Below are 27,055 nucleotides of genomic sequence, written 5' to 3'. Positions count from 1 at the left end.
AGAACAAGAACAAACCAAACCGATAACCCTCCAAGCAAGAGAGTCCACCATCTCTCTTGGAAGTCTGTTCATGTGCCTTTAAAAAAATGCATTGTGGTAGGTAGACATTCAAGAGGGGCAGCTTCCCAGTACCCACGCAGAGGTAGAGATTTGCTAGGCTTGCCACACGTCAGGAAAAATCCTGACATGCCTTGCCTTTCGGGGTAAAAATGTAAAAACGGGGTTGGGGAAATGTTGCAGAATCGGAAAAATGTCAGGGAAAACCCAGAGGTATTACAATGTGGTGGAAAAAGCAGTGGGAACAGCTCCAGAAGCTTAAAACCACTACAGTATTGTATTTGTAACTGAGGTTTCCCCCCAAAAGCTCAACAACGTTGGTGGTTTCCTTAAAAAAAGGTCAACTCTGTGGGAGTCAGGAATTACACTTTTTGAAATATGGCAACCCTAGATTTGCGGTTAAGTGTCATGTAAGCTCTGGATAATATATATATACACACATATACATATATGTATACACACACATATACATACACACACACACACACACGCATATATATATATATATATATATATACACACACACACATACACCCCCCCTCAAAATGTTTTAAATATTTATATTCATCCAGATCGGCTTAAAGAGAGAGACAAACTAATGCACTACAACTAAAGTGTCACACACCTATCTGATACTAGTTACAGGTAGGTAGCCGTGTTGGTCTGCCGTAGTTGAAACAAAACAAAACAAATTAAATTAAATTTTAAAATTCCTTCCAGTAACATGCACACGAAAGCTCATACCAATAACTAAGATAGTTGGTCTCTAAGGTGCTACGGAAAGGATTTTTTTATTTTATTTTGTTCCCTCTGATACTAGTAAGCCAGTCTGGGAAATTATATGCTTGAAGTTGGCATTTAAATTGAACATTAGAGCCGCGGCTTGCAGCAAACAGGGATGAGTTGGGATCAGGATAAACAGTTAAAAAAATAAATTCAAGCCTCTGTATGTTTACTTCCGCGTTTCCCCCCACCCCAAACGCGCTCCCACGTGTATTGGTAAACAGGGGTGAGAAACAGCGCCCGCTATCCCTTTAAGAGCCGGAACTTCCGGCGACGCTCCTTCCGCCCCGCCCCTCCTCAGAGAGAGAAAGGCGGAAACCGGAAGCGGCCGTTGCTCGGCCGAATTCGGCGCGGCCACGTCGGAGGAAGGCGGGCCCCTCCCACCGCCCCACCTCCCGCGGCTTCGCTGTCATAGGAGCGGCTCGGGCGAGAGTGTCGGGCAGCGGAAGGCCCCAGACGCCCAGGCCTCGCAGCGGCTAGACCGGCGGCGGAGGGGAGATGTCGGACCTCGGGGAGTGGTTCCGGAGCATCCCGCTCATCACCCGCTACTGGTTCGCCGGCGCCATCGCGGTCCCTCTCGTCGGCAAGCTAGGCCTCGTCAGCCCCTTCTACCTCTTCCTGTGGCCCGAGGCCTTCATCAACCGCTTCCAGGTAAGCGAGTGGGCGGACTGCAACTCCCGGCATGCTCGGCGCGAGCCTGGCGCTTAAGCATCACCCGCGGCGCGGCGCTGTGCATGCCGGGAGTTGTAGTTGTTGGGAGACGGCGTGGGGCTCGGCAGCGCTGGTTGTCAATGGAGCGCAGGGAGTTGGAAGGGACCCCCAGGGTTCATCTAGCCCAGCCCCCTCCCAGCGATGCAGGACAGCTGCCTACCGCCGTCCCTGGGTGGGCTCGAACCAGCGACTGTCTGGTTGACAGCCAGGCGCACTGACCCGTTGTGCCACCCGAGGGAGCCACGCGGGAAGTGTCAGTGCTGTGTCATGGCCTGCTGTGTCATGGCCACCTGTTGGGGGGACGGGACACCGCTTGTAAAGGTGCCTTGTTTTGAGCCCAGGAGTTCCTACCTCTTTCCTGAAAGCAAAGCACAGTACCACAGTTTAGTGGGGAATGTTTAGGTCTTTACCATCGTGGGTTCAAATTCCCACAGTAAGTCCTGAAACTCATTCGCCGCATCTGGAAGCTTGAACATCATCATCATCGATATCTCAAAATCAAACATTGTTACTTTGTGTGCAGCCACTTTATCCACTCCTTTTGTGCAGATGAGTGAATGATACAGTACAGTGGTACCTTAGGATGCGAACGGGATCCGTTCTGGAGCCCCGTTTGCATCCTGAATAGAACGTAAGATGCATGTGCGTGGGTCGCATTTCGCCGCTTTCGCGCATGCGAGTGATGTCATTTTGACCGTCTGCGCATGCACGAGCGGCGAAACCCGGAAGTAACGCACTCCAGAAATACTTATCCTGAAGCATATTTATCCCGAGGTATGACTGTATATGAAGCCAAGTGCTTTGTGTCAGCATCTTGGTTTGTTCAGACACCATTATGCTTAATCATTTTCTGGTTTGGATATAATAAGGAACTATGATGGAAGGCTTTCTGGTTTGTTTGTTTGTTTGTTTGTTAGGTGGTTGTTTTTTCCTTCCAAGATGGTAGGAGTAAAGCAGGCATGTGATGCTTATTCATGTGCGCAGCGCTTGCTCTACAAGTGAGGGGGAGCCTGGGCTAACAAAGTGCCTTTGCCCTAGTATTGAAATGTGAAGATAACAGTTCCATTAATAGGGTGAGGAGGCCAGGGCAGAATAGGTTTCCATCTGGACCTTTCTAGGCCTACAGGACCACCATCTTCAGCAAGCAGTAAAGCAGCCATAAATAGAACACCTTCAAGGTGGTGTTCTCTGAAATGCTACATGCATAGCCAGCTAAACATTCTCAATGTGTTTGTGAGACAAGAATCTGGATTTGTTAGGCACTGAAGAAACATTATAGAACTATCTAGGCTTCTATGAAAGGGACAGGCTTCATTGAACCAGGGAAGAACTTGGTTCTTAAAATTAGCGTTGTAACAGAGCAGCTTTTAAGTTGGTCACTGGAGGAACAGCTGGTTTGGAATATGCGAGGATGAACATGTTGTATCGTGCAAGGGGGACATTATAGGAATTCAAAGAGGCCAAAGTAAAGTAGGATAAAATGCATGAATAGACGTTCATTTGTTAATTATAGAAGCCTCCAAGCCAGAATGGATGCGCTGGAATGCTTGGTTTTAAAAGAGAGCAGAGATGTATTGGGCATAGTGGGCAATGGTAGCACACAGTTGTCTCTGCATCTGGACTCTATAGGAAGGACAGAGAAGGGTGTTCTGGAGGTGGTGTCGCTCTGCATGTCAAAGAGGACACAGAGTCCTGTGAGATTGAAATCCCAAAAGGGGCAGACTCCACCACAGAATTGTTAGGTGGTGATATTGGACACCAAGAGTAATTTAGTACTGGGGACCTGCTATCATCCCCCTGATCAAAATGCTCAGGAAGATCTTGAGAAGAGAAGGAGCTCAAGGAGGCATCCAAAAGAAGGAATGTCATAGACAGGATAACAACAGGAAAACCCCCAGAAACCCAGAAGACAAAAGTCAGAGATTGATGCGCATTATAATGAGTGAAATAAGTATTTGATCCCTTATCAACCAGCCAGATGTCAGGCTACCTGGCATCTTCACTGTATGTAACGAGCTGAGATTAGAAGCACCTGCTGTAAGGGAGAGATCTTACCTGTAATCGCAGCTCGTTACATTACCTCTACAAAAGACACCTGTCAACAGAAGCCATCAATCCAGCAGATTCCAAAGTATGCACCATGACCAAGACCAAAGAGCTATCCAAGGGGGAACTTGTTAGTGATCTCAGGGCAGCTGGGACCATACTCACCATGAAAACAGTTGGTAACACTCTAAGCCGTGAAGGACTGAGATCTTGCAGAGCCCGCAAGGTCCCCTTGCACAAGACAGCACATGTACAGGCCCGTCTGCAGTTTGCCAGTGCACATCTGAATGACCCAGAGGAGAACTGGGTGAAAGTGTTGTGGTCAGATGAGACCAAAATCGAGCTCTTTGGCATCAACTCAACTTGCTGTGTTTGGAGGAGGAGGAGGAATGCTGCCTACGACCCCAAGAACACCACCCCCACCGTCAAACATGGAGGGGCACATATTATGCTATGGGGGTGTTTTTCTGCTAAGGGGACAGGACACCTTCACCACATCGAAGGGACAATGGACGGGACCATGTATCGTCAAATTTTGGGTGAGCACCTCCTTCCCTCAGCCAGGGCATTGAAAATGGGTCGAGGATGGGTATTCCAGCATGACAATGACCCAAAACACACAGCCAAGGCAACAAAGGAATGGCTCAAGAAGAAGCACATTAAGGTCCTGGAGTAGCCTAGCCAGTCTCCAGATCTTAATCCCATCAAAAATCTGTGGAGGGAGCTGAATGTTTGAGTAGCTACACATCAGCCTCAAAATCTTACTGACTTGGAGAGGATCTGCAAAGAGGAGTGGGACAAAATACCTCCTAAGATGTGTGCAAACCTGGTGGCCACCTACAAGAAACGTCTGACTTCTGTAATTGCCAACAAGGGCTTTGCCACCAAGTACTAAGTCATCTTTTGCAAAGGGATCAAATACTTATTTCACTCATTATAATGCACATCAATCTCTTGACTTTTGTCTTCTGGGTTTCTGGGGTTTTTTCCTGTTGTTATTCTGTCTCTCACAGCTACAATAAACCTACCATTAAAATCATGGACTGGTCATTTCTTCGTCAGAGGGCAAACGGGCAAATTTAGCAGGAGATCAAATATTTTCCCCCCTCACTGTAAGTGGATGACTTCTCTCTGTGTCAGAATTGCAAGCATGGTCAGCCCCTTGTGGCAAGGCTATTTTTTGTGGCGGCAGGGGCTGCTGCTACTCAGAGTTAGCAGGGCTGGAAATGTCATAGGCAGGGAGTTTGCTAGAACAGGTGGAATGTGCTCTATTTTTTGTGTAAAGACAGGCGATGCTTGTGCAAATCCTACAATATAGCACTGGGGACGTAGCCACCTACTGCTTGCCAGATTTTTGAAATATTAAGTGTTATTTAAATATATATGAAATAAACCACCCTCATAGAAATACATTACAGTGGTAGCTCGGGTTAAGAACTTAATTTGTTCTTGAGGTCTGTTCTTAACCTGAAACTGTTCTTAACCTGAAGCACCACTTTAGCTAATGGGGCCTCCTGCTGCCGCCGCACGATTTCTGTTCTCATCTTGAAGCAAAGTTCTTAACCCGAGGTAATATTTCTGGGTTAGCGGAGTCTGTAACCTGAAGCGTATGTAACCCGAGGTACCACTGTACTTCATTTCTATAGCATGTATAAATTTGGGTCCTCCAAGGAGAAGTTATTTGTGTACTGCCGTGCTCTTGGATCAGAGCTTTTCAAACTTTTCATCTCGCTGACATACTTTTTAGACGTGCATCATTTTGCGACACAGTGATTCAGTTTTACAAGCAAGCTGGAGGTTTAACTAACCTCTTTCCAGCCCCAGGAGGAGCATGGGGAGCATTCGCACAACACAGGTACAAACTGCAGCCGACATACTAACATGTTGCAGCACACAGTTTGGAAAGCTCTTGTCTTAAATTATTGTTACTCTGACTTCACCCCCCTACATTTCTCTCCCATCTGCTAGTCAAGTGAGGCTTACATACCATGCATCATGTGTAGTTGCTAAGCTTATGCCATAACAAATTTGTCAGTAGTTAAGGTGCCACAAGACTCTCGGTTGTTTCACTGTAATAAACCTCTGAATTCATACTCTCTCTTTAAAATGTTTGAACAGATCTGGAGGCCAATCACAGCAACCTTCTATTTTCCGGTCGGCCCAGGAACGGGGTTTCTTTACCTGGTGAACTTATATTTTTTGTATCAGTATTCATCACGATTAGAAACAGGTAATGTAACATTGAATATATAACATACTATTTAGTTTTCACATTCAGTGGCACTAGTTACCTTCCATTTTCTTTTATAATCTTCTTGTGGCAATAGATGCTAATTCGGATGCATATAGAAGAACATAAGAAGCTGCCCTATACTGAGTCAAGGCATTGGTCCATCAAGCTCAGTACTATCTGCACTGACTGGCAGTGGCTGTCCAGGATTTAAAACAGAGGGACTCTCTCTCCTGGCCCTACCTGGAGATGCTGGCATTGGGTCTGTGACCCTATGCATGCGAGGCAGGGGCTTTGTCAATGGAGCTGTGAGACTCATCTTGCTAAGATGCAGAGCTCGCAGGGTTGCATCCAAACTTCTACCAATTCTTCATGCAGCCTTTAGTGCTGCCTCCTAGCTGTCACCTTCCGGAGCAGCTTTCTGAGGGGCATGAGCCTGCAGGGAGAATTTGTGAAAACAGACCTCTAGTGGGAGAGGTCCCTGGGCAAAGTACCCATGATAGTGTGGACCCATGGGAGGTTAATGAAAATTCAAGTGTGTGTGTGTGTGTGTGTGTGTGTGTGTGTGTGTGTGCAATGCTAGTCTTTGCGGCATGCTCAGACACTTGCCCTGTGAGGGTTTTGGGAATGAGAGGAAAATGGAGGCTGGTTATTTTGAATCAAGGTGCTGTTTTGAGCCTGCTGTCCTATTCCTGTGTGGTCTGAATTCACTGGTACAGTCAGACCTTGGATTCCGAACGCCCTGGAACTTTGGCTCCCGAACGCCCCAGACCCGGAAGTGATTGTTTTTTAGTGTCCTTTTGGAAGCCGAATGTCCGACAGGGCGTCCTGCAGCCAGCCGGAAGCCTCGATTTGGTTTTTGAACATTTTGGAAGTCAAATGGACTCCGTTTGACTTCCAAGGTATGACTGTACCTCAAAGATGCACTACAGCGTTGTTTCCTGTATTTTTTGCAGAAAAATAATGCTAGATACAAAGCTGGTACCCATATTGATTAAAGAGGCTTTCCTCTCCCCAAATGTGGAGATGATATATTTCGTGTCTATTAAAACAGCCAGTCCCCCCCCCCCCAAGCATTTCTTAACTGGAAGAAAAACCTTCCCTGACTCTTCCTGCAGGCTCCTGAAACGGATCAGCCTCTCGTTTCTTCCTCTGAACGGAAGCCGCAGTTGTGTCGTGCAATATAATCATAGCCCTTAAGATCCATCCAGTGTCTCTGGGGGGAACAATGCAAAACAACTGCCAAGGTTTCAGCTCGCTCTAACGCCACTCTTTTGTTCACAGGCGCTTTCGATGGAAGACCCGCCGACTATATGTTCATGCTTCTCTTTAATTGGATCTGCATAGTTGTATCCTTTTTTATTTGCTACAGCAACGTTTTGGCATGTTTGAGTTCTGCAGAGGGGTGGGAGTGGGTTGTGTGGTCCTCATCTGTGTTTAGTCACACATCCACTGCATGGTCTTAGCAGTTGTAGCAGTATTTATTAAATTTGTATACCGCCCTTCATCTGAAGATCACAGGGCGGTTCATAACATAAAAATACAAAACAAGAACACAAAATATATAATCAAAAACAGAACCCAATACCCGTCCCCCCAAAAAACACATTCAAAAGGCCATAGATTGTTTAATCAGCCGAAGAGTAATGTTTTCGCCTGGAAGCACCAAGTGAGCCTCGCTTGGGAGAGCATTCCACAAATGGGGAGCCACCACAGAAAAGGCCCATTCTTGTGTAGTGGACCTCTTGTGGAGGGGGCACACGAAGAAGGGCCTCAGGTGATGATCACAGGGTACGAGTTGGTTCATATGGAGAGAGGCGGTTCTTGAGATATTGTGGTCCTGAATTGTTTAAGGCTTTACAGGTCAAAGCCAGCATTTAGTCAATATAATATCTGCTTCACTCCTTTCTGTCCCTTTTGTACTATGATGTGTTGTTAGTAATTATTAATAATAATGTTATTATTTATACCCTGTCCACCTGGCTGGGTTTCACTGGCCACTCTGGGCAGTTTCCAGCGCATATAAAAACATAGTAAAATGTCAAACATTAAAAACCTCCTGATACAGGGCTGCCTTCAGATGTCTTCTAAATGTTGTGTAGTTCTTTATCTCCTTGATCTCTGGTGGCTTTGTGTTTGTCTGTACGTGTAGGAATAGCTGTAAGGATTGCAGGTAAAAAAACAACTCAGAAAGATGCTGTATAAATAGTTTTATAATATGGCATCACTGGCCCTGTACTAAACCCTGACTGAGTGGCTGAGCCTTAATGAGCTCAAAGTGAAGTGTTGGGCCTGTGCCTGTCCGCTTCTTGTGTAGCTAGGGGAAGGACTTCTGCCAAGTTGAGTTTAGCTTTCGAGGAATCTTGGCTTCGCATTCTGTAAAAGAACAGTACTCCTGGCTTAAAATGACTAATGGTTTAACAGTGGCAGCTTCAGATTTGGCAACTGTGTTACACCAGGATATCTCATTTGTACCTAATGCTAAGATGAGATTCTTTGAAAGCAGAACTAAACTTTGCAGAAGTCTTCCTCCTGGTCCTGCCGGAGGAGAGGTGAGAGGGGAGCAGGCACATCCTTGGTTGCACTTGAGTCCATTGAAGCTTGCCTGCAGAACAGTAATGGCAGTGTCTAGTATGGCCGGCTAACAGAACCTTTTCTTCTGCACTGTACTGTGTTGAATCTGATTCACTTGCTCTCTCACCAGCAATATTTCCACAGGCTGTTTCAAAGCCATGCTGCAGGTTTCCAGACAGATTCTGTCCAGCTCTTTTAGTCCCTTGAGTTAAATGTGCCTCATCACAAGGTTGCGCTTCTTGTCTTCTGTTTTAGTTTGGTTTTCCTTAGTGAAACAATGAAAGATTACTGGTTTGGCAATGAATATGCAGGTAAGCATGTCTATTTTCAAAGCGACCTGGCTTCTAAAGTGCCAGGTCTTTCATCTACTTGTACAGAATTCATGTGGGCCAGATCAGATCAGAGTGGATTATGTGTACTGTGTATTCAATACTCTCCCATCTAAACCAGTGTGCTGGCAGGGAGAAAAAGGGTCAGTTTGTGTTTCTGAACACCTGAAAGCACCAAGCAAAACACTCCGCATTCCTGTCCAGCAAGTTTGGTGTGAATTTTCTGCTGATACTCAAGTGCAAAACTGTAGGAGAAATAACCCTGAGAGAAAATGGCTGCATTCAGGTTTTAACAATACCTTGCTGCGACCCTCCATCTCTCTCTGTCTCTCAGAACATTCCCCAACCACACCCTCCCCAAGTCTGTCTCTCACACGATTGGCCTTGCTTTGCATTGAAAGGTGCCCTTGAACACTGATGATGTTTCATGTTTGCCTGGAGGACAGAGAAAAGGGTGTGGGTGGGTGTTTTGTCTACTGTGCAAAGGTAAATTTTACATTAGTCGATACTGTTTTGTGGATGTGTCTCTTCGGCTCCCCAGCTCCTCTCACGCAGCTGCAAGGAGGAGAGATTGGAAGCTTTCCCTTCTGTTCTTATCTAACTGCAATTTTGCATCGTGTCCACACAGGATGTATTATGCTTTGTCTGTGGTGTGGCCGAAAGAAGCAGGTTTAGGAAGCTGACCGCAGATTAGGCATTGGACGTTGAAAATAGGGGCCAGGGCTTCTGATCTTCTCACAGGCATGCTTTGGAAGGAGAAATTACACAGGCTTAAGGCTTCTTCATGTAACGTAGGGTTGGGAACCTCTGACCACCCAGATGACTACAACCCGCATTGTCCCTGATCATTGCCTGTGCTGACTGTGACTGATGGGAGTTGGGGAGTCCAGCAATATGTGGAAACTGCCAGTTTTCCATCGCTGGTGTAGTGATGATAAACCACATCATACCCCTTGAATGCATTCTATGCAGGTGATAAGCAGTCTTACCAATGTCAACAGTGAGTGTGCCGTAGGTGCATTCCTTTTCAGCTGAAGCTGCCATAAAGCCTTTGCCCTTTGTAGGAAGGAGAACTTCCGAGACGCGCCTGGAGCTTCAGGCAGAGTTTCCAACTGCACCCTGTTCTTCCCAAACTCAGAATCCCATATTTGGGCTCTAGGAGCTATAAGACCTTTTGATTTCCAGAAAGAGGGAGAGGTGTGCATTCCTGCTTTTGATTACGTTTCCACTGTGAGACTTTTGAGGCTGAAACATTTCCTGGGAGTTTCATAAGAGCACCTCTTGGGATCGTATCCATGAACTCCTCGCCAGCTGCATTGGGCCCAACCTCTCCCTACTCTCTCTGAGGGTTTCCATTTCAGGTCCTTCTAAGCCACTCGTGCCCAGTTCTCCCAAATGCATGCATCATTTTGCACTGCAGAGAAAAATCGTATTTAACTTTGCATCTAAAATAGCCAGTCAGCCTTCATTGTCTAAGACTTGTGTGTGTGTGTAATATAACTTTCAGGTAATTAAGCAAGCCTGGTGCTGATACCTCTGTCAAACTGTCCTTGCCAATCGCACAATCACATCTCTCGCCCACATTAGCTTTTTAAAAAGATCTTGTTGAAAGTAAATCAACACCATTTTTTCTTGCGATGGAAGTCATTACGTCAGAACCAACACGGATGTTATGAATAAGGAGGCCTAAAAACCTGCAAGCCCCCTGTTAATGCTCAGTTCTGTCAGCGCAGAAAAAGGAGGGGATAGCTGGACTTAATTTTAAAGTCTATTTTTATTTCTATAATTTGAGCAGACTCCTGTAATCTCGAGGGCTGCAATCCGAGGAAAATACACTTGGTGAGATGGTGGCAAAATCAGTGGGACTTAATTCTAGGAATAAACAAGGCTAGGAACCAAGTGTTTCTCTGTGCACCAATCCTTCATCACTTGTGACCCACTAAGCTGAAGGCAGCCCACAAGTCACGTATTGTGGTTGGACCGATCTTAACAACAGGCCTTTGTATTTGCTATCTGGGACAGGCAGCAAAACCAGATTTCTCACGCCCCGACTTGCTGTCCTGTCTGGGGATAGGCTGTTTTCTGCTTGGCGGATCTCAAATTAGGGAGCCTGGGGCAAAGAGGAAAAACGCCTTTCTAAAACATTTTCTCAATGACGATGTGCTGTCAGGTGTGGAGAGACCTCTCTGTGGCAAGCATCCATGAAAGAGCCACAGCAAGTTTTGGGCTTCTGTGCTCTCTCTCCTGCTTGCTCTGGCACAGCTGTTAGAAGACCAGAAACTTCTTCATCTGTTTTATATGAACCACAGCTTAGTGTGTTGGCTGAACTCTAAGCTATGGATAATTGTAACTATAGTTAGTGTCAGGGCTACCCTAGGTCCCAGCTCACAAAGGACCAACGCTGCTTCGTTGTTAAGTATAAAAGCCTTTATTGAAGTTCAGTTTCACTTCCAGAGCCGCAGCGCGCAGCCCCACGTCTAAAGTGTCAGACCACTGATGCTCCGTCTGAGTCTCCTCCCCCTTGACACCAATTTAAGAGTCTAGCCTTGCTCCACCTTCTCCGCTGCTCCTTCCTCCTCTGGGTCCGCCTGCCCGCCGGGGTTCCGCCCTTTCTAGCCTCTTCTCCCGCTGATTCCCCTGAGCCTTCTCCCTCCCTCCGGCGGGCTTTAGGAGCTGGTTCCCCATCCGGGTCTCCTGCTGTTCCGCGCGCCTGCACATTTGAACTTGGCGCGCGCGCCCAGCCAGCAACTTTCCTCCTGACCGTTCCACTGCTGCTGTCACTGCTTCCCCCATCGGGGGGGCTAGCTGCAACTGACCTCCCCTCCGTTGGAGGCGTGGTCAGCCCTGACTCCCTCTCTGGAGGAGACACTGCTCCTGACACATGTGACTCCTCCCCCCCACTACGCTCTGGTGGGGAAACTGGTCCTGATCCTCCACTGCTGCTTTGGGGTTCCCCTCTGGCTCCTTGTTTCTGGTGCGTCCCCCCTGGGACCCCCCTTGCCCTGACCATCGGCGCCCCCTTCTGGGAATCTTCTGATTCGCTGGAGAAGCTCATGGAATCTCTCGGGCCACTGTCATACTCCCCTACGCTGCCCTCGGATTCTTCCCCTTCGCTCTCCCAATCCTCTCTCCCCAGTGCTCCTGCTCCTGATTCCCTGACATCCATCCCCCCCTCGAAGCCCCCCCTTCCCCCCTCCCCCTCTTCGGGTGTGGGTTCCGGGTGCTCCAGTCCAGTGGGTGTGAGTGCGGGATACCATTCTTCCCCCCTGGTGTGTAGCCGGTCCACTGGATCCGGCCCAACCGCAACGGGCTCGTCGACGTCGATTTCCTCTGCTTCCATCTCTCTGCTGATGTGCTCGAATCCAGGATCCTCCCCCAACACGTCCATGTCCTCCCCTCCCCCGGGTACCTCTGGTGAGACAGCTTGCAAAGGTCCCCGCAGCAGCTCCCTGCGCCACCCCACCTCCGGTTGAGTGTCCCACCAATAGGAGCGGTCTGTGGCAAACCCCGAGAGAGACCCCTCCGAGGAGCTAGTGTCTGGCGTCGTCTCTTCAGCTGATGAAAAACCCTGGAACGTACTGGCTGACAGTGTGGGCGTGAAGAGCCAGTCGTCGAAATACTCTGCCGGCATAGGTCTGTGTGGGAAGAGTGCATGGAACTCGTCTTTAAGATAGTGCTCCTCCACGGCATAGCACGGTACCCACCTGTTGGCACTGGCTGGGGTACCTTCCCTGGCGAGGAGGTATTCCACCCCCTCTTCCCCCCACCTCGAGTCCAAAATCTCCGTGACCTCGTTGAGTGGCGTCGCCCTCCGTGACCCCTCCCTCTTCGGAGATTCACTAAGTGTGTCTGGCGCGTTCCCTGTCGCCTGAAACCTGTGGGGTTCCCTGTAGGGTGTGAGCACTGACCTATGAAAGACTGGGTGCATTCTGGAGCCCTCCGGGAGTGTCAACCGGAAGGCCACTGGATTGATTTGCGCCGCGACCTGGTAAGGTCCCAGCTGCTTGTGCTTGAGCTTCCTCTTAGCTAGCGTCCTGGCCGGCACTGCCTGGGCTGCTAACCAGACCCAGTCCCCCACCTGGATGTCCTCCCCGACCCTCCTGTGCTTGTCTGCCTGCATTTTGTAGGCGTGTTTCGCCAGTTCCAATTGCCTGCGGAGTTGCTCGTGGACCTCCTGTAACTCTGCTGCTAAGTGCTCTGCTCCCCTTGGCTCCCCCTCCCCCTTCGTCTCTAACCCTGGGAAAGTTCTGGGATGCCGCCCATTATTGGCGAAGAACGGTGTCACTCCCGTAGACCCGTGCTTCGTGTTGTTGTAGGCAAACTCGGCCAGCGGTAGGTAGTCCACCCAGGTCGAGGGTTGTTGATTGGCGTAGCATCGCAGGTACTGCTGCATGATGGCGTTGACCCTCTCCGCTTGTCCGTTGGTCTGCGGGTGTCGTGCCGACGCTAAGTTGATCTTGACGTTCAGGATGCCCAGCAGCTTCTGCCAGAAGCTCGAGACGAATTGGCGACCCCGGTCGGACAGGATGGACCGCGGCAAGCCGTGAGCTTTGAACACGTGGTCTATGAACAGCTTGGCGGTCTGTTCCGCTGTGGCCACCTTCGCGCACGGAATAAAGTGTGCCATCTTGGTGAACATGTCTACGACCACGAGCACCGCTGTTTTGCCTCGCGAGCTGGGCAGATCTGTGACAAAGTCCAGGGCCACTCTCTCCCACGGTTCGAGCGGCGTCTGTAGGGGTTCTAGTAGACCCGCTGGCTTCCTGTGTACTGGCTTGGCCCTTTGGCAGGTGTCACACCTGGAGACGTAATCCGCGACTTCTCCCCTCACCTTGGGCCACCAAAAGTCTCTGGTTACTAATTCCGCCGTTTTGTCCTTGCCGAAGTGCCCAGCGCTGGGCGCGTCGTGTAGCTGCTGCAAGACTTTCGCGCGGAGGTCGTCTCCGGGCACGTAGAGAGCCCCTTTGCGGATGAGCAGTCCGTCTCGTATCTGGAACTCGTCGTCCTTCGCTGTGCCTCTTCGCACCTCCTCCATCTTGGATTGTGCGAACGAATCCGTCTGCAGCGCTCGACGCACCGCGTCCAGGTCCACGGCAGCTGAAGCGCACGCCCACGCTTTCGGTGCGAAAATGTGCTTGGCCGCCACCGGCGCCGCTTCCTCGAGATACTGCGGCTTCCTGGATAGTGCATCCGCCATGACGTTGTTGTCTCCCGGGATGTATTCTATCCGGAAATCGAAATCCGCAAAGAACTCCGCCCAGCGGATGTGTCTCTGGTTCAGGAACCGCGCCGTGCGCCAGTACTCCAGGTTCTTATGGTCCGTGCGGACTTGCACTGTGTGTCTGGCTCCAACGAGGAAGTGCCGCCACGCCCTGAAAGCTGCATGAATGGCCAGCAACTCCCTGTCCCAGATGGTGTAGTTCTGTTCCGCCTTGCTGAGTTTCCTGGAGTAGAATGCGCACGGCCTCCATTCCCCTTGCGGATCTTGCTGCAACAGGACGGCCCCCACTGCTCTGTCTGAGGCGTCCGTCTCAACCCTCATTGGTCTGCCGGGGTTTACATGTAGCAGCTGTTCTTCGGACGCGAAGAGACGCTTGAGTCTCCGAAAGGACTGCTCCGCCTGGTCCGTCCAGGTGAACTTCTTCTTCTTGGAGCTGAGGGTGTCCGTGATGGCCGCCGTCTCCTTCGCGAACCCTTTGATGAACTTGCGATAAAAGTTGGCGAAGCCGACGAACCTCTGGACCTCCTTCCGATTGCGCGGGCTCTTCCAGTCCAACACCGCGCGGACCTTGGCGCTGTCCATGGCGAGTCCCTTGTCGGACAGCTTGTAGCCCAGAAAATCCACCTCCGTCATGTCGAACTGGCACTTCTCTAATTTGGCGTAAAGTCTGTGCTCCCGTAGCCTCTGCAGGACCTCCTTGACGTCCCTCTCGTGAGCCTCCTGCGATTCCGAGAAGATCAGGATATCGTCCAGGAAGCAGACGCACTTCTTGTAGAGGAGTCCCGCTAACACGTGATGCATGAAAGCTTGGAAGGTATGGGAGCCATTTTGCAGACCAAAAGGCATTACGCGATATTCATAGGTGCCTAAAGGTGTAAACATGGCTGTCTTCCACTCATCGCCCTCCCGCATGCGTATAAGGTTGTACGCCCCTCGTAGATCCAACTTGGTGAAGATCCGTCCCTTCCTCACCGTCGCGAGCAGGTCGTCGATCTTGGGCATGGGGAATGCTGCGGGCTTTGTTTTGGAATTTATGGTCCTAAAATCAACTATGAGTCTCCGTTGGGGCGTGTCCTTCTTCTTCACGAAAAACACGGGACTGCCCCCCACTGCTTTAGATTCTTGGATGAACCCCCGCTTCAAGTTGTGATCTATGAACTCCCTGAGTTCTTGCAGTTCATCTTCAGACATGGAATACAGTTTCCCAGTCGGCAGCGTCGCTCCCGGCAGGAGGTCAATCTTGCAGTCGTAAGGCCTGTGGGGAGGCAGCTTATCCGCTTCCCTCTCGCAGAAGACCTCCAAAAACTCCTTGTACTTGTTGGGTACCGCTTGCACCATGCCTAGGTGTAGCTGCGGTTCATCCTCTTGCCCCTCCTCCTCCTGGCGGGTCTGGATGCAGTGTTCTGCGCAGTAGGAGGAACAGAAGGTCAACTGCCGCTGGTACCATGCCAATGCCGGGCTGTGCCTATCCAGCCAACTCATACCCAACACTATGGGCGTGTCCGACAGGTGGGTGACGTTGAAGCTGATGACTTCGCGGTGGTTTCCAATTTGCATCACCATCGGTGGTGTTTGCTGTACCACCTCTCCTCCCAGTAGCTTCCTGCCATCGACCGTGACGACGTTTAGGGGCATCGTGGCTGGCATGAGTGCTATGCGATGTTGCTTGATAAAGTCCACTCCAATAAAGTCTGCGTTGCTCCCAGAGTCAATGGTTATTGGTACTTGCATGGTGTGCCCATTGGGCAACTGGAGCGATGCGGTGAGTTGCACCACTGGTTTGGGTGGGAGGGGGTCTGTGGGCTGTAAAATCTCTGGGGACTGCTTCACTGACTTGCCTGGTTGGGCCCCAGTGGCTCTGTTTCCAACCAGGCTTCTTCTTCCCCCTGCAGCTGTTTCAGCTGCTCACCTGTTCCCTTTACTGTTGCTGAGGCTGCAGTGTGCTTCTGGAGCCTCTGGGGACACTCTTTGGCCATGTGCTGTGCACTGTCGCAGATGTAACACTTCCTGGTCCCTCTAGGAGCCTTCCCCTTGACTGCTCCCGGTGTTTGGGCTCTGCTGGCAGTCTGAGCCCTTGCACCACCAATCTCCATCGGCTCTTCTCCCCTTCCCAAAGGAGGCATGGACAGCGCCCGCCCCGCCTCTCTGGGAAAGAAAGGGGTTGTCCTGGCTGGGGTGCTTCCCTTACGTCCTTCCAGGCGCACACCAATTGCCAACGCTCTTTGGGCAACTTCTTGGGTATTTTGGGGTCTTTCTCCTCTTGCCAGTTCATCTTTCACCTCTCCACTTAGCCCCTCCCAGAACAGGTCTCTGACAGCAATGGAGTCCTTCTCCCAGCCCAGCACGTTCAGTAAGGCAAAAAAGCGCGAGTGATACTGCCTCACCGTCGCTTTCCCTTGCTGTAGTCCATGCATTTCCCTCCGAGCAATATCTACATCTACCGTAGATTTAAAGCAAGCGTCCATAGCTTTGATAAATGCATCGGAATCTTTGAGGGCAGGGTCTTTTTCGCGCCACAAATTCCGCAGCCACGCTTTTGCTTCCCCATGCAAATGAGTGATTATGAAGCCCACCTTCTCTTCCTCATCTCTAAAGTCTTTCCGAAGCAAATTGAGCGCGTAAACCACGTCAGCTCTGAAGTTAGGGTATTGCTGCAGGTTCCCATCAAAGTGCGCCACCAGGCTGCCCCCCCTCTTCCCGAGGCCAACTCCCTCCGGTTTGGGTCCTGGCAGCCCCTCTTTCCCCCAACGGTCCCACCTGGCTTGCAGATCCCGGCAGAGCGCTACTGCTTCTTCTTCTCTTTTCCTGGATGCTGCTACTTCCGCGTAAAGCGTCGTGACTGCTTCTTGCAGTTCTTTCACCTGGCTCTCTGTAGTCATCTTTGCCTATCTTCGTGAGCTCGCAAAACACCAAGTCTTGCCCCTCGCTGCACCAACTCACGCTGCGAGGTTTTTATGTGAGACGGAGCATACTGTCAGGGCTACCCTAGGTCCCAGCTCACAAAGGACCAACGCTGCTTCGTTGTTAAGTATAAAAGCCTTTATTGAAGTTCAGTTTCACTTCCAGAGCCGCAGCGCGCAGCCCCACGTCTAAAGTGTCAGACCACTGATGCTCCGTCTGAGTCTCCTCCCCCTTGACACCAATTTAAGAGTCTAGCCTTGCTCCACCTTCTCCGCTGCTCCTTCCTCCTCTGGGTCCGCCTGCCCGCCGGGGTTCCGCCCTTTCTAGCCTCTTCTCCCGCTGATTCCCCTGAGCCTTCTCCCTCCCTCCGGCGGGCTTTAGGAGCTGGTTCCCCATCCGGGTCTCCTGCTGTTCCGCGCGCCTGCACATTTGAACTTGGCGCGCGCGCCCAGCCAGCAACTTTCCTCCTGACCGTTCCACTGCTGCTGTCACTGCTTCCCCCATCGGGGGGGCTAGCTGCAACTGACCTCCCCTCCGTTGGAGGCGTGGTCAGCCCTGACTCCCTCTCTGGAGGAGACACTGCTCCTGACACATGTGACTCCTCCCCCCCACTACGCTCTGGTGGGGAAACTGGTCCTGATCCTCCACTGCTGCTTTGGGGTTCCCCTCTGGCTCCTTGTTTCTGGTGCGTCCCCCCTGGGACCCCCCTTGCCCTGACCATCGGCGCCCCCTTCTGGGAATCTTCTGATTCGCTGGAGAAGCTCATGGAATCTCTCGGGCCACTGTCATACTCCCCTACGCTGCCCTCGGATTCTTCCCCTTCGCTCTCCCAATCCTCTCTCCCCAGTGCTCCTGCTCCTGATTCCCTGACAGTTAGTGATAACAGCTCAAGGTTATAACCAGTTCTCAGATTCAAGTGACGTGCTGCAGTTAATCAAAAACAGAAGGTAAAGATTTCAAACTCCCCTGCGCAACCATGTCAGGAGTGGGGAGGAGACACGCGCCAGAGTCTTGTTTCCATAATACTAAATCCAGGTCTGAAGTTATGTGCAAATTCGAGAGAGCACTAAACAGGCCTCTGCGTTTCTTTTTATTGTGAGCCTTCTGTAGTTGCTTAGGTGTCCTGTACTGAATCTCAATCTTTCTGTCTCTTCATTCTCTTGCTTCCCTTGTAGCTGCTGATGATTCCCTTGATCATGTCCGTACTTTACGTTTGGGCCCAGCTGAACAGAGACATGATAGTGACATTTTGGTTTGGGACACGGTTTAAGGTAAGGCCAAAGGGCTTTCCCCTTTCCTCAAGCCTTTTGCCCATATCAAAGGAACTTTGCTCACTCATTGGGGAAGGGAGGCAGTTCCCCCCTGTGACTACTTGTCCCTTCCAGATTCTTAAAGGGATACTGGCATCAGAGGAGCTCTTTTGCTGCCACTAAAGGTGTTTCACTTCCAAGCCTTTCTGCAGGGTAGCCTCGAAGTTGATATCATGTGCCTTGGCCACAAGAGACATAGACCCATGTGTGAGATGGCAATGTCTTTATACCACATTGTATGCTCTAGAAACACCTTGTGATGCTGCAGCCAGGCATGGGCTTGTAGCAGAGCTCCTTGACCTTTACCCACCTCCCTGATGCTACTAGCTACCTCATGTCAGATCGCCATGCTTTCTCTTGGCTGCCAGATACGTAGTTGTGGGGGCTATGCTATCATGGAATGTTAGGATTGGAGAAGGGGATTTGTCATCCTTGTCCGGTATGCAGTGAGGTGTACAGACAAGGAAAATATTGGCAAAGGCAATGCAGGATGGGAGGGAAAGGCAGAGTCGGGAGAGAGATTTTATGCCAGCAGAGGCAAGGGATGGAGCAAAAAAGCTGAAGGGGATTTAACTGCAACTTGGGTGTCCTGATAGCATATTGCAACCCAGTGAGAGGTACTGTACTTCTAAAATGTGAATTACATGTCGCCGACTAGGTAGAGCAAAACCTCCATAGTTGGGGGGGGGGGGACGTCTATATCAGCTAGACTGGCAGCGGCCGCCGAGACCACATAACACCGGTCTTGACCTTTAAATCCCTAAATGACCTCGGCCCAGTATACCTGAAGGAGCGTCTTCACCCCCATCGTTCTACCTGAAAACTGAGGTCCAGCGCCGAGGGCCTTCTGGCGGTTCCCTCGTTGCGAGAAGCAAAGCTACAGGGAACCAGGCAGAGGGCCTTCTCGGTAGTGGCACCCGCCCTATGGAACGCCCTCCCATCAGATGTCAAAGAGATAAACAACTGCCTAATATTTAGAAGACATCTGAAGGCAGCCCTGTTCAGGGAAGTTTTTAATGTGAGGCATTTTAATGTATTTTTAATCTTTGTTGGAAGCCACCCAGAGTGGCTGGGGAAACCCAGCCAGATGGGCGGGGTACAAATAATAAATTATGATGATGTTGATGATGATGTCATGAAATAACCATGGGGTTGTTTCCAGTGATGCGAGCGGAGCTCTGTTTGATCCAACTGGAGCCCACTGGGTCAGCCTAATAGCCCACCTAGTCCAGCAGCCTCTCAGGGGCCAGCCAGCCACTGACTTTGCCTTTCTCTGCTCCTCAAATATGCTCCAAAATGGACCCCAACCCTCTGGAGCAGATTTTCAGGGTGTGCAGTGGGCTTCAGAGATGAGCAGAGCAGCAGTATGCTCTGTTGTGCAAGTGGAAGTCTTGCCCGAGTAGAACATCATCATTGGATGCAACCCCTGTACATTAAATGCTCAATAATGTACTTAGCTAGCTATATTTCTGTCGGGGAATTGGAGAATTCTGAAGCAGGTGGAGACTAAATTGCGCTCTTCAGTTTCCTTGTTCACAGCAAGTTTGCATGTGCTCTTGTTGTCCTAGGCATGCTATCTACCGTGGGTTATCCTGGGATTCAACTATATCATTGGAGGCTCGTAAGTATTCCCAAATACCCGTTTTGTATTACAGTAAATACAGCCCTTAGAGTAACATGTGGCTTACCTCCATACCCCGAAGGACATCTGAAACATCTGGATAATTAAGAGGAATGTGTGTGAATGCAGTAGCCTTTTTTTTGCAGTGGCAAGGAGAGGCTCATTCCCTTGCATTGCCCAACTCTTCCACTGACCCAACCTCCAGATCTTCACTGGCAGGTTTCTCAGTGAGCAATTTCCATGGTGAAAGGTCCCAGCCATAGTACCAGCCCTGCTCAAGCTGCAGTTGCTCCTGGCATGAGCAGCAGGCTCCTGTGTCCTCCCCTCTCCAAAAGAAAAGGTGAATGCGGGAAGGAAAGGAACTTCCTGTGTCCGTTTGACTCTTCCGTCTGCCTTATTTTTTAGCCTGTCCTTTGAGCATGGTAACTGCTAGGAGTTGTGGCTTTGGGCATGTATGGCACATTTTTTGCTGCTATACAGGAATATAGCAATATAGGAGTATTTTAGCTGCTATACAGGAGAGTCAGCGTGGTGTAGTGGTTAAGAGCGGTGGACTCGTAATCTGGTGAACCGGGTTCACTTCCTTGCTCCTCTACATGCAGCTGCTGGGTGACCTTGGGCTAGTCACACTTCTCTGAAGTCTCTCAGCCCCACTCACCTCACAGAGTGTTTGTTGTGGGGGAGGAAGGGAAAGGAGATTGTTAGCCGCTTTGAGACTCCTTAGGGTAGTGATAAAGCGGGATATCAAATCCAAACCCCTGCTCCGCCTCTTAGGGATCGGAGCCAAACCTGCCCCTCACTCCAGCCTCCTGTCTCCTTGGCTGTATGTTGGGGCAACCAAGGTTCAGTGTGTATAGATTGCCTTCAGGTCGGCAGCAGAAAAGGCTTTACTACAGAATTGTTAATTGATCCCATTCTCTTCTCCCTGCAGTATCATCAACGAGCTGATTGGCAACCTGGTTGGCCACCTGTACTTTTTCTTAATGTTTAAATATCCAATAGACTTGGGAGGAAGAAATTTCCTATCAACACCTCAGTTCCTGTAAGTTGTTTTAAAAGGTTTTCTCCTTTTTTAAAAGGAAAATCAGGTTGATTATTAGGAAATGGAATTATCCTATTTGAAGAAGAAACGTTTATAACAGCGATAACCAGAGAATTTAGGTGACCCAAGCAAGCTTTTCCGGTTTGGTGAATCTATGATGGGGTCTTCCACATTTATCAGAGCATGCATCTCTGACAGCGAAACCAATAAGAGAGCTTTTCAACTGAAACTTTTAGAAGCCATGAATGAAAGAGGAAGATGACAATAGACTTGTAAAATGAAGTTTGAAAACAAGTAATTCAGCTTAAACTGGCTTACGCATGCTTACTCAAAAATGTCCTTCTGAATTAATGTGGGGAGGAAGCAACAGCATATATCAGCATATATCAATATTTAGCTGTTGATATATCAAAATGCTGAAAACCAGATCTTGCCCAGTGCCTGATGCAAGCACACATACTCACAATCTCTCTCTCAGAAAAAATAACGGTTCTATCCCAGTTCAAAGCCAAAGAGTGAGATACACCCACACCATTTCGAGGAGAGAAATGCCGTATTTTTCGGCCCATAGGACGCACCGGCCCATAGGACGCACCTAGTTTTTTTGGGGGGGAAATAAAGGGAAATTTTCCCCCTTTATTTCCCCCCCAAAACCAGGTCGGGGAATCCAAACCAGGTCGGGGAACAGCGGGATGGCGGCGCTGCACCTCCCCGCTGTCCCCCGAGCTTGTGGGGCTGCCCGATGTCTGCCCAAAGCGTGGGGCGCTCTGCTTCAGCACTCCCCACGCTCCGTGCAGCAGGCTGCTATCCGCAGCCTAGGGAGCCCTGCAGGAAATCCCGCGGGCTCCCCAGGCTTGCTGATAGCTTCCTGAAGCCTGGAGAGCAAGAGGGGTCGGTGTGCACCGACCCCTCTCGCTCTCCAAGCTTCAGCGAAAGCCTGTATTCGCCCCATAGGACGCACACAGATTTCCCCTTCATTTTTGGAGGGGGAAAAGTGCATCCTATAGGGCGAAAAATACGGTAATTGCTGTATCTCTTAAGAGAGCTGCCTAGCACTTCCTGGAACCCATAGGTGACACACTGCAGTCACTGCCAAATGTGACAGATTGTCCATTTTAAACTGGGGCATTTAACACTTCTTAATGTATTAATAAGGGATTGCGGGTGGCGCTGTGGGTTAAACCACAGAGCCTAGGACTTGCCGATCAGAAGGTTGGTGGTTTGAATCCCCGCGACGGGGTGAGCTCCCGTTGCTTGGTCCCTGCTCCTGCCATCCTAGCAGTTCGAAAGCACGTCAAAGTGCAAGTAGATAAATAGGTACCACTCCGGCAGGAAGGTAAACGGCGTTTCCGTGCACTGCTCTAGTTCACCAGAAGCGGCTTAGTCATGCTGGCCACATGACCCGGAAGCTGTACGCCGGCTCCCTCGGCCAATAAAGCGAGATGAGCGCCGCAACCCCAGAGTCAGCCACGACTGACCCTAATGGTCAGGGGTCCCTTTACCTTTACTGTATTAATATGCAATGCTTTCCCTCCCACTAAGCTAGGAAGGGCAATGCTTTTGAGATCTGAGTGTTTGATAAAAGAATGTAAACTGACAAAAAGAGCTTCAGACTTGTTAGGGGGTCTGCCAAAACAGTCCCAATTAGGTTAAAACTGCACTCGAAAGGGCAGGGTGGGACTGAACAGTATCTTAGCCATATGTCATCCAATCATTTTGCAGTATGGCCAGCTTATAGCTCTTACTGTGTAGATTCTACATGCACAATGCTACAAAGCTTGAACTAGTCCTGATTTCAGAAAGACCAGACATTTCTGAACAGCTCTTTTGCTTGGCCCCCAGGTACCACTGGCTGCCGAACAGGAGAGGAGGAGTCTCTGGATTTGGGGTGCCCCCCGCCAGCATGCGCAGGCCTGCAGAGAACCGCCAGGGCGAAGGGAGACACAACTGGGGCCAGGGTTTCCGGCTGGGCGATCAGTGAAAGAACTTCCTGCTTTTTCTCTTCTTCTTTTTTTCCTTTTTGTGTGTGCGGGACATCTTCAACCATTCATGGGAATGGCTCCTACTGAGGAGTGTACTCAAGAACTGGGTTTGCTCGAGGGCAATTGGGTCTGGCCCATTAAGAAATCTTAACTTTTTCTTTTCGTTCCTGGTGGAAGATGACACAACGGAAGGCACAAGATAGATTTTACTCCAGGCTGTTGAATAGTGCTCAACTCAGTGCTGCCATTAAAACAAACAAAAAAAGAACACACATTTTTAATATTGTCTAGCACAGTGTATTTTCTTTCACCATCCTCTCCTCAGGTGAATTTATGTTGTTGCATCTGAATTTCAGGCCCGTAAGAGCCCTACAGAGTCCAGTAAGAATCTACTCCTTGGGTCAGAGAATTGTCCAACACAGTAACTGGTAAAAAAAAAAGGGTTACTTCAGAGTTTGCTGTAATACTAACTAGCAGGAGCTCTTCGGGTACTGATAACTATGTTGGTATTTATTTAGCAGGAACAGAGCCTAAAATTTCCTGTGTAAGGCATCAGATATCTGTTTTGATTGGAGGAGATGCGAACCTAGGCCACTGAGGCAGAGTGCTAGCTCTCTTTTGGGAAATTTTTGCTGCGGCCATCTAAATGCCTCTGCCTCTTCAGCTGTAGATTGGGTGCGCTTTAATGCCAGTCCTGTGCACACACTCACTTGGTGGGGCTTACCTCCGAGTAAATAACACACATAGGACCGAGACAAAACTCAGTTCTTTGGAATCTGTAAGGTAATCACGCTTGGGCTTGTATCTTGTAAAGGGGAGGGTGAGCTGTGAAAAACAAAGTTGGAGGGTTAGCAAAAATTATTTTGTGTTTTCAAACAAGACTCCCGACCAACCGGTGCTTCAACATTTCTCATCCTGGAAGAAAATTTGGGTATCTGTGAATGTTCAGTAGTAACCTTCATTGCAAGTTAAGCTGCTCGATTTTAATATGAGTAATGGGTATCAAATGACTGATGACTGTTTTATGTGGGGTGACACTGGAGATATTTGGATAGAGGGAGGAGAAAGCAGACCTAACCTTGTCCTCCCAATCTTCTGGTTTGTTCCTCTTCCTCCTCCTCTCTCCCCCATCCCCAAGCAAACCACACCAGGTTGTGCTCACCTGTGTTCCCATCTGCAAAATGGGATTGCAAAACATTCCACCCAACTGCACAAGTAGGCCCTTTCCATAGCACTGCAAACATGGAAAGTGCTGTAGAAGTGATTATGAATGCTTTGGGTTGCAATTGCTACTGATATTTCTCCATGCATCAAAGGTGTAGCCAACGGGGCAACCTAGAGATGTTGTCGGACCCTCACCAGGGCCAACTGCATTTGGAGGGAACTACGTTGTCTAGCCTTGCTCTGCGTATATTTGTATACTCAACTGGGGTGGGGTGGGGTTGGCGAGAGTGCGGTATTTTCACCAGATTTTGCTTTCCCAGAGGTGTGAACCCACTGCGGCAGTCTTCGTTGAGGAAAACAGAAACCTTGCGATTATGTGTCTTGATAGTGGGAAATTAAGATTAAGATTAAGAAATCATTTAGAAGTGTCCTCATGGTAATAAACCTTCCAGTGGCTCTTGCTTGATTTAAAAATACATATATTTGTAATAAAAAAAGATGGCATTTCCCCAAGGCCAGAATTTGTCATTAATTCTGGCTTGTAGCATGTGGGAACCCAAAGTCCTATAGCATATTGTCATGAATTAATCCTGGTGTTTTCGTGAATTGGCTGTCCCCATGTGCACGGAGACAGCACAGCTTTGCTTGCTGTTCCTTCACATAACAGGTTCCACTGGCAAAGAGTCAAGCAACTTCTTAACATTGCACTCTAGACTTGCCTCTTCAGCAGTGGGAACAGTTGTACCAAAACCAGAAAGCAAGAGTTTCAGCTGTGGATGCAGTTCTTTGCCCAAGGCTGCTTGTTCTCTTTTCATACACTGCCTAAGCTGTGTAAATTTTGAATGTTGCCCCAACCCAGGTTCTAAAAACAGGATCTCATTGTGAATACTTTTAAGGATTGGGATTTTGTCTTCTCTGCATTCTGGGAGAAATTGGTCTCTGTATTGCTTGAGGTATTGTGGTTGGTCCGTACAAAAAACTGAGTTTCTCCCAAAGACCATTCTGTAGAATGGAACACTGGATTACAACCAAAGTGAAATCCATGAACAGACATGACTAATTCTGATGAGTCTACTCTGAGTCAAATCTAATTGGCTACAACCCCATAAGCTATACTGATCATAGAGCTAATCAACGTATCCATTTTAAGCCCGAGGTGCAGCCAACTTCATAATGTAGGTGGGAAATCACAGCTCTGAATATGTTTTTATGTAGGAAGTACTCCATGAAGGGGAAGAGGGAGTAAGAATAGCTTTCCATAGCTTTAATAATTGCTCCTTGGCAAGCTAGCATTCCAAAGCCAGGGATATTTTGGGGTCTTTGTGAAGGTGGAGGAATCCACTCATTCAGTTCTCCGCCTCTGTAGGAAATACTACTACTTCTGAATGGTGTAGCTTGGCTCTAACTTAAGAGATCTCTTATACTGTTTTAGCAGATTCATTCCCCCGGTGCTGAATGGCAGCAGCCCTGCTGCAGCTGAAGAGACCTGACAATCTTGTCTAGCCAACAAGGACCATTATTAAGCCTGCATCGCACAGCTTCTCACTTGAACCCTGGTAGCAGAAAGGGGAAAGCAGCACCCCTCATTTGCTTGCAGCGGTTGCTGATGCTCAAAGAACCAAGCATGCTTTTAAAGGGAACCTGTAGCTTGGCTCTAAGCCACGAGGATTGCTGTCCTACCAACCCAAGCTCCTACTTCTGCAGGAAGCTGCTAGGTCATCGTGAACGGAGCAATAATTTCCACCCCTTTTACAAGTAGAAAACACACCAGAGGAGTAGAGAAGGGGGCAGGTTCGGTGTCTTGAAATTTCTGTCTGCACCATAATCTTAAAGCAAAAGTCAAATATTCAGGAAGGGCATATGGTACAGCAATTGTACCATGTTGCAGTGCATGTGAGGGGTGGCTTGGTTAGTGAACACCTAAGCCATTGACGTTCTCCTTCCCCCCCCCCCCGACCCCATGTTGATTTTTGCAGTGGTCTAGTCTCGTGGAAGACCAGTTCTTCTCAAAGCTGGATTTGGCTATCAGAATGTGTCCCTGCATCTCTGCACATGGGGAACACAGCAGGAAGACTTCTAGTCTGCCTTCTCACTAGCATGTTAGCCATCCACATGCAACTGGTGCATATCCAAGCCTGGTGACCATCCTAGATCAATACCATGTGCCTTTCCTGGATGTTAAAAGCTCACTTTTGGGCACTTCGCACTACTTTGGTTTTTGTTCACCCGGAGCACTTTTCCCTTCCCCCTCTCAAACTGCCACCGGCAGCTTCTGTTATGAAATGAGTACTTCTTTTTGTAGATAATTTCTCTTTTTGTAACCATTTTTTTTTTTGTTCTTGGCAAAGTTTTAAATTAAAGATGTAAAACTCTAGAAACCTGTCTGACACTGAATTTGTTTCCGCTTTGCATGCCTTTGACCTCACTGTGCAACCACAAGAGAGCTTTGTAGGTGCTCCCCCAGCCGTAAATTGAATACCGCTGTTCTCACAAAGCGGTAAAAATTCCTACAGGGCAGTAGATTAGTGTTGCTGGCTTCTCAGGGAGCTCTTCCTACATTGTGTCTTGGTCAACCTTGCAAAACGTCCTATGTAGCCGAGTAGTAATATTGGGTCATTAAAAGATGCATTGTCTAAGGTCATCTATGAGCAACTCCAGCATTGCTCCATCTGTAAAGGTAAACGTAAAGGGACCCCTGACCATTAGGTCCAGTTGTGACCAACTCAGGGGTTGCGGCACTCATCTTGCTTTACTGGCCGAGGGAGCCGGCGTGCAGCTTCTGGGTCATGTGGCCAGCATGACTAAGCCGCTTCTGGCGAACCAGAGCAGTGCACGGAAACACCGTTTACCTTCCCGCCAGAGCGGTACCTATTTATCTACTTGCACTTTGACGTGCTTTCGAACTGCTAGGTTGGCAGGAGCAGGGACCGAACAACGGGAGCTCACCCCGTCACGGGGATTCGAACTGCTGACCTCCTGATCAGCAAGTCCTAGGCTCTGTGGTTTAACCCACAATGCCACCCGTGTCCCATCTGTATTCCATCTGTAGGCTGTGAGAAAAACCCTTGTGCCAAGCCTATGGAT

General features: G+C 49.3%; 1 protein-coding gene across 1 annotated transcript; it reads left to right on the top strand.

The window, feature by feature from the left end:
* The first annotated feature begins 1,144 nt into the window (after positions 1–1,144).
* Positions 1,145–26,349, top strand: DERL1 (derlin 1). Its single transcript, XM_083622320.1, has 8 exons — positions 1,145–1,491; positions 5,716–5,827; positions 7,112–7,176; positions 8,686–8,712; positions 18,028–18,123; positions 19,731–19,783; positions 20,715–20,825; positions 22,668–26,349. Exons 1-8 carry the CDS (start codon positions 1,339–1,341, stop codon positions 22,804–22,806), a joined length of 756 nt encoding a protein of 251 aa, XP_083478446.1. The 5' UTR covers positions 1,145–1,338; the 3' UTR covers positions 22,807–26,349.
* Positions 26,350–27,055: the final 706 nt, after the last annotated feature.

Source organism: Podarcis filfolensis, assembly GCF_964270895.1.
Source record: "Podarcis filfolensis genome assembly, chromosome: 7".
NCBI lineage: Eukaryota > Metazoa > Chordata > Lepidosauria > Squamata > Lacertidae > Podarcis > Podarcis filfolensis.
This window is presented reverse-complemented; position numbering and strand designations above follow the sequence as displayed.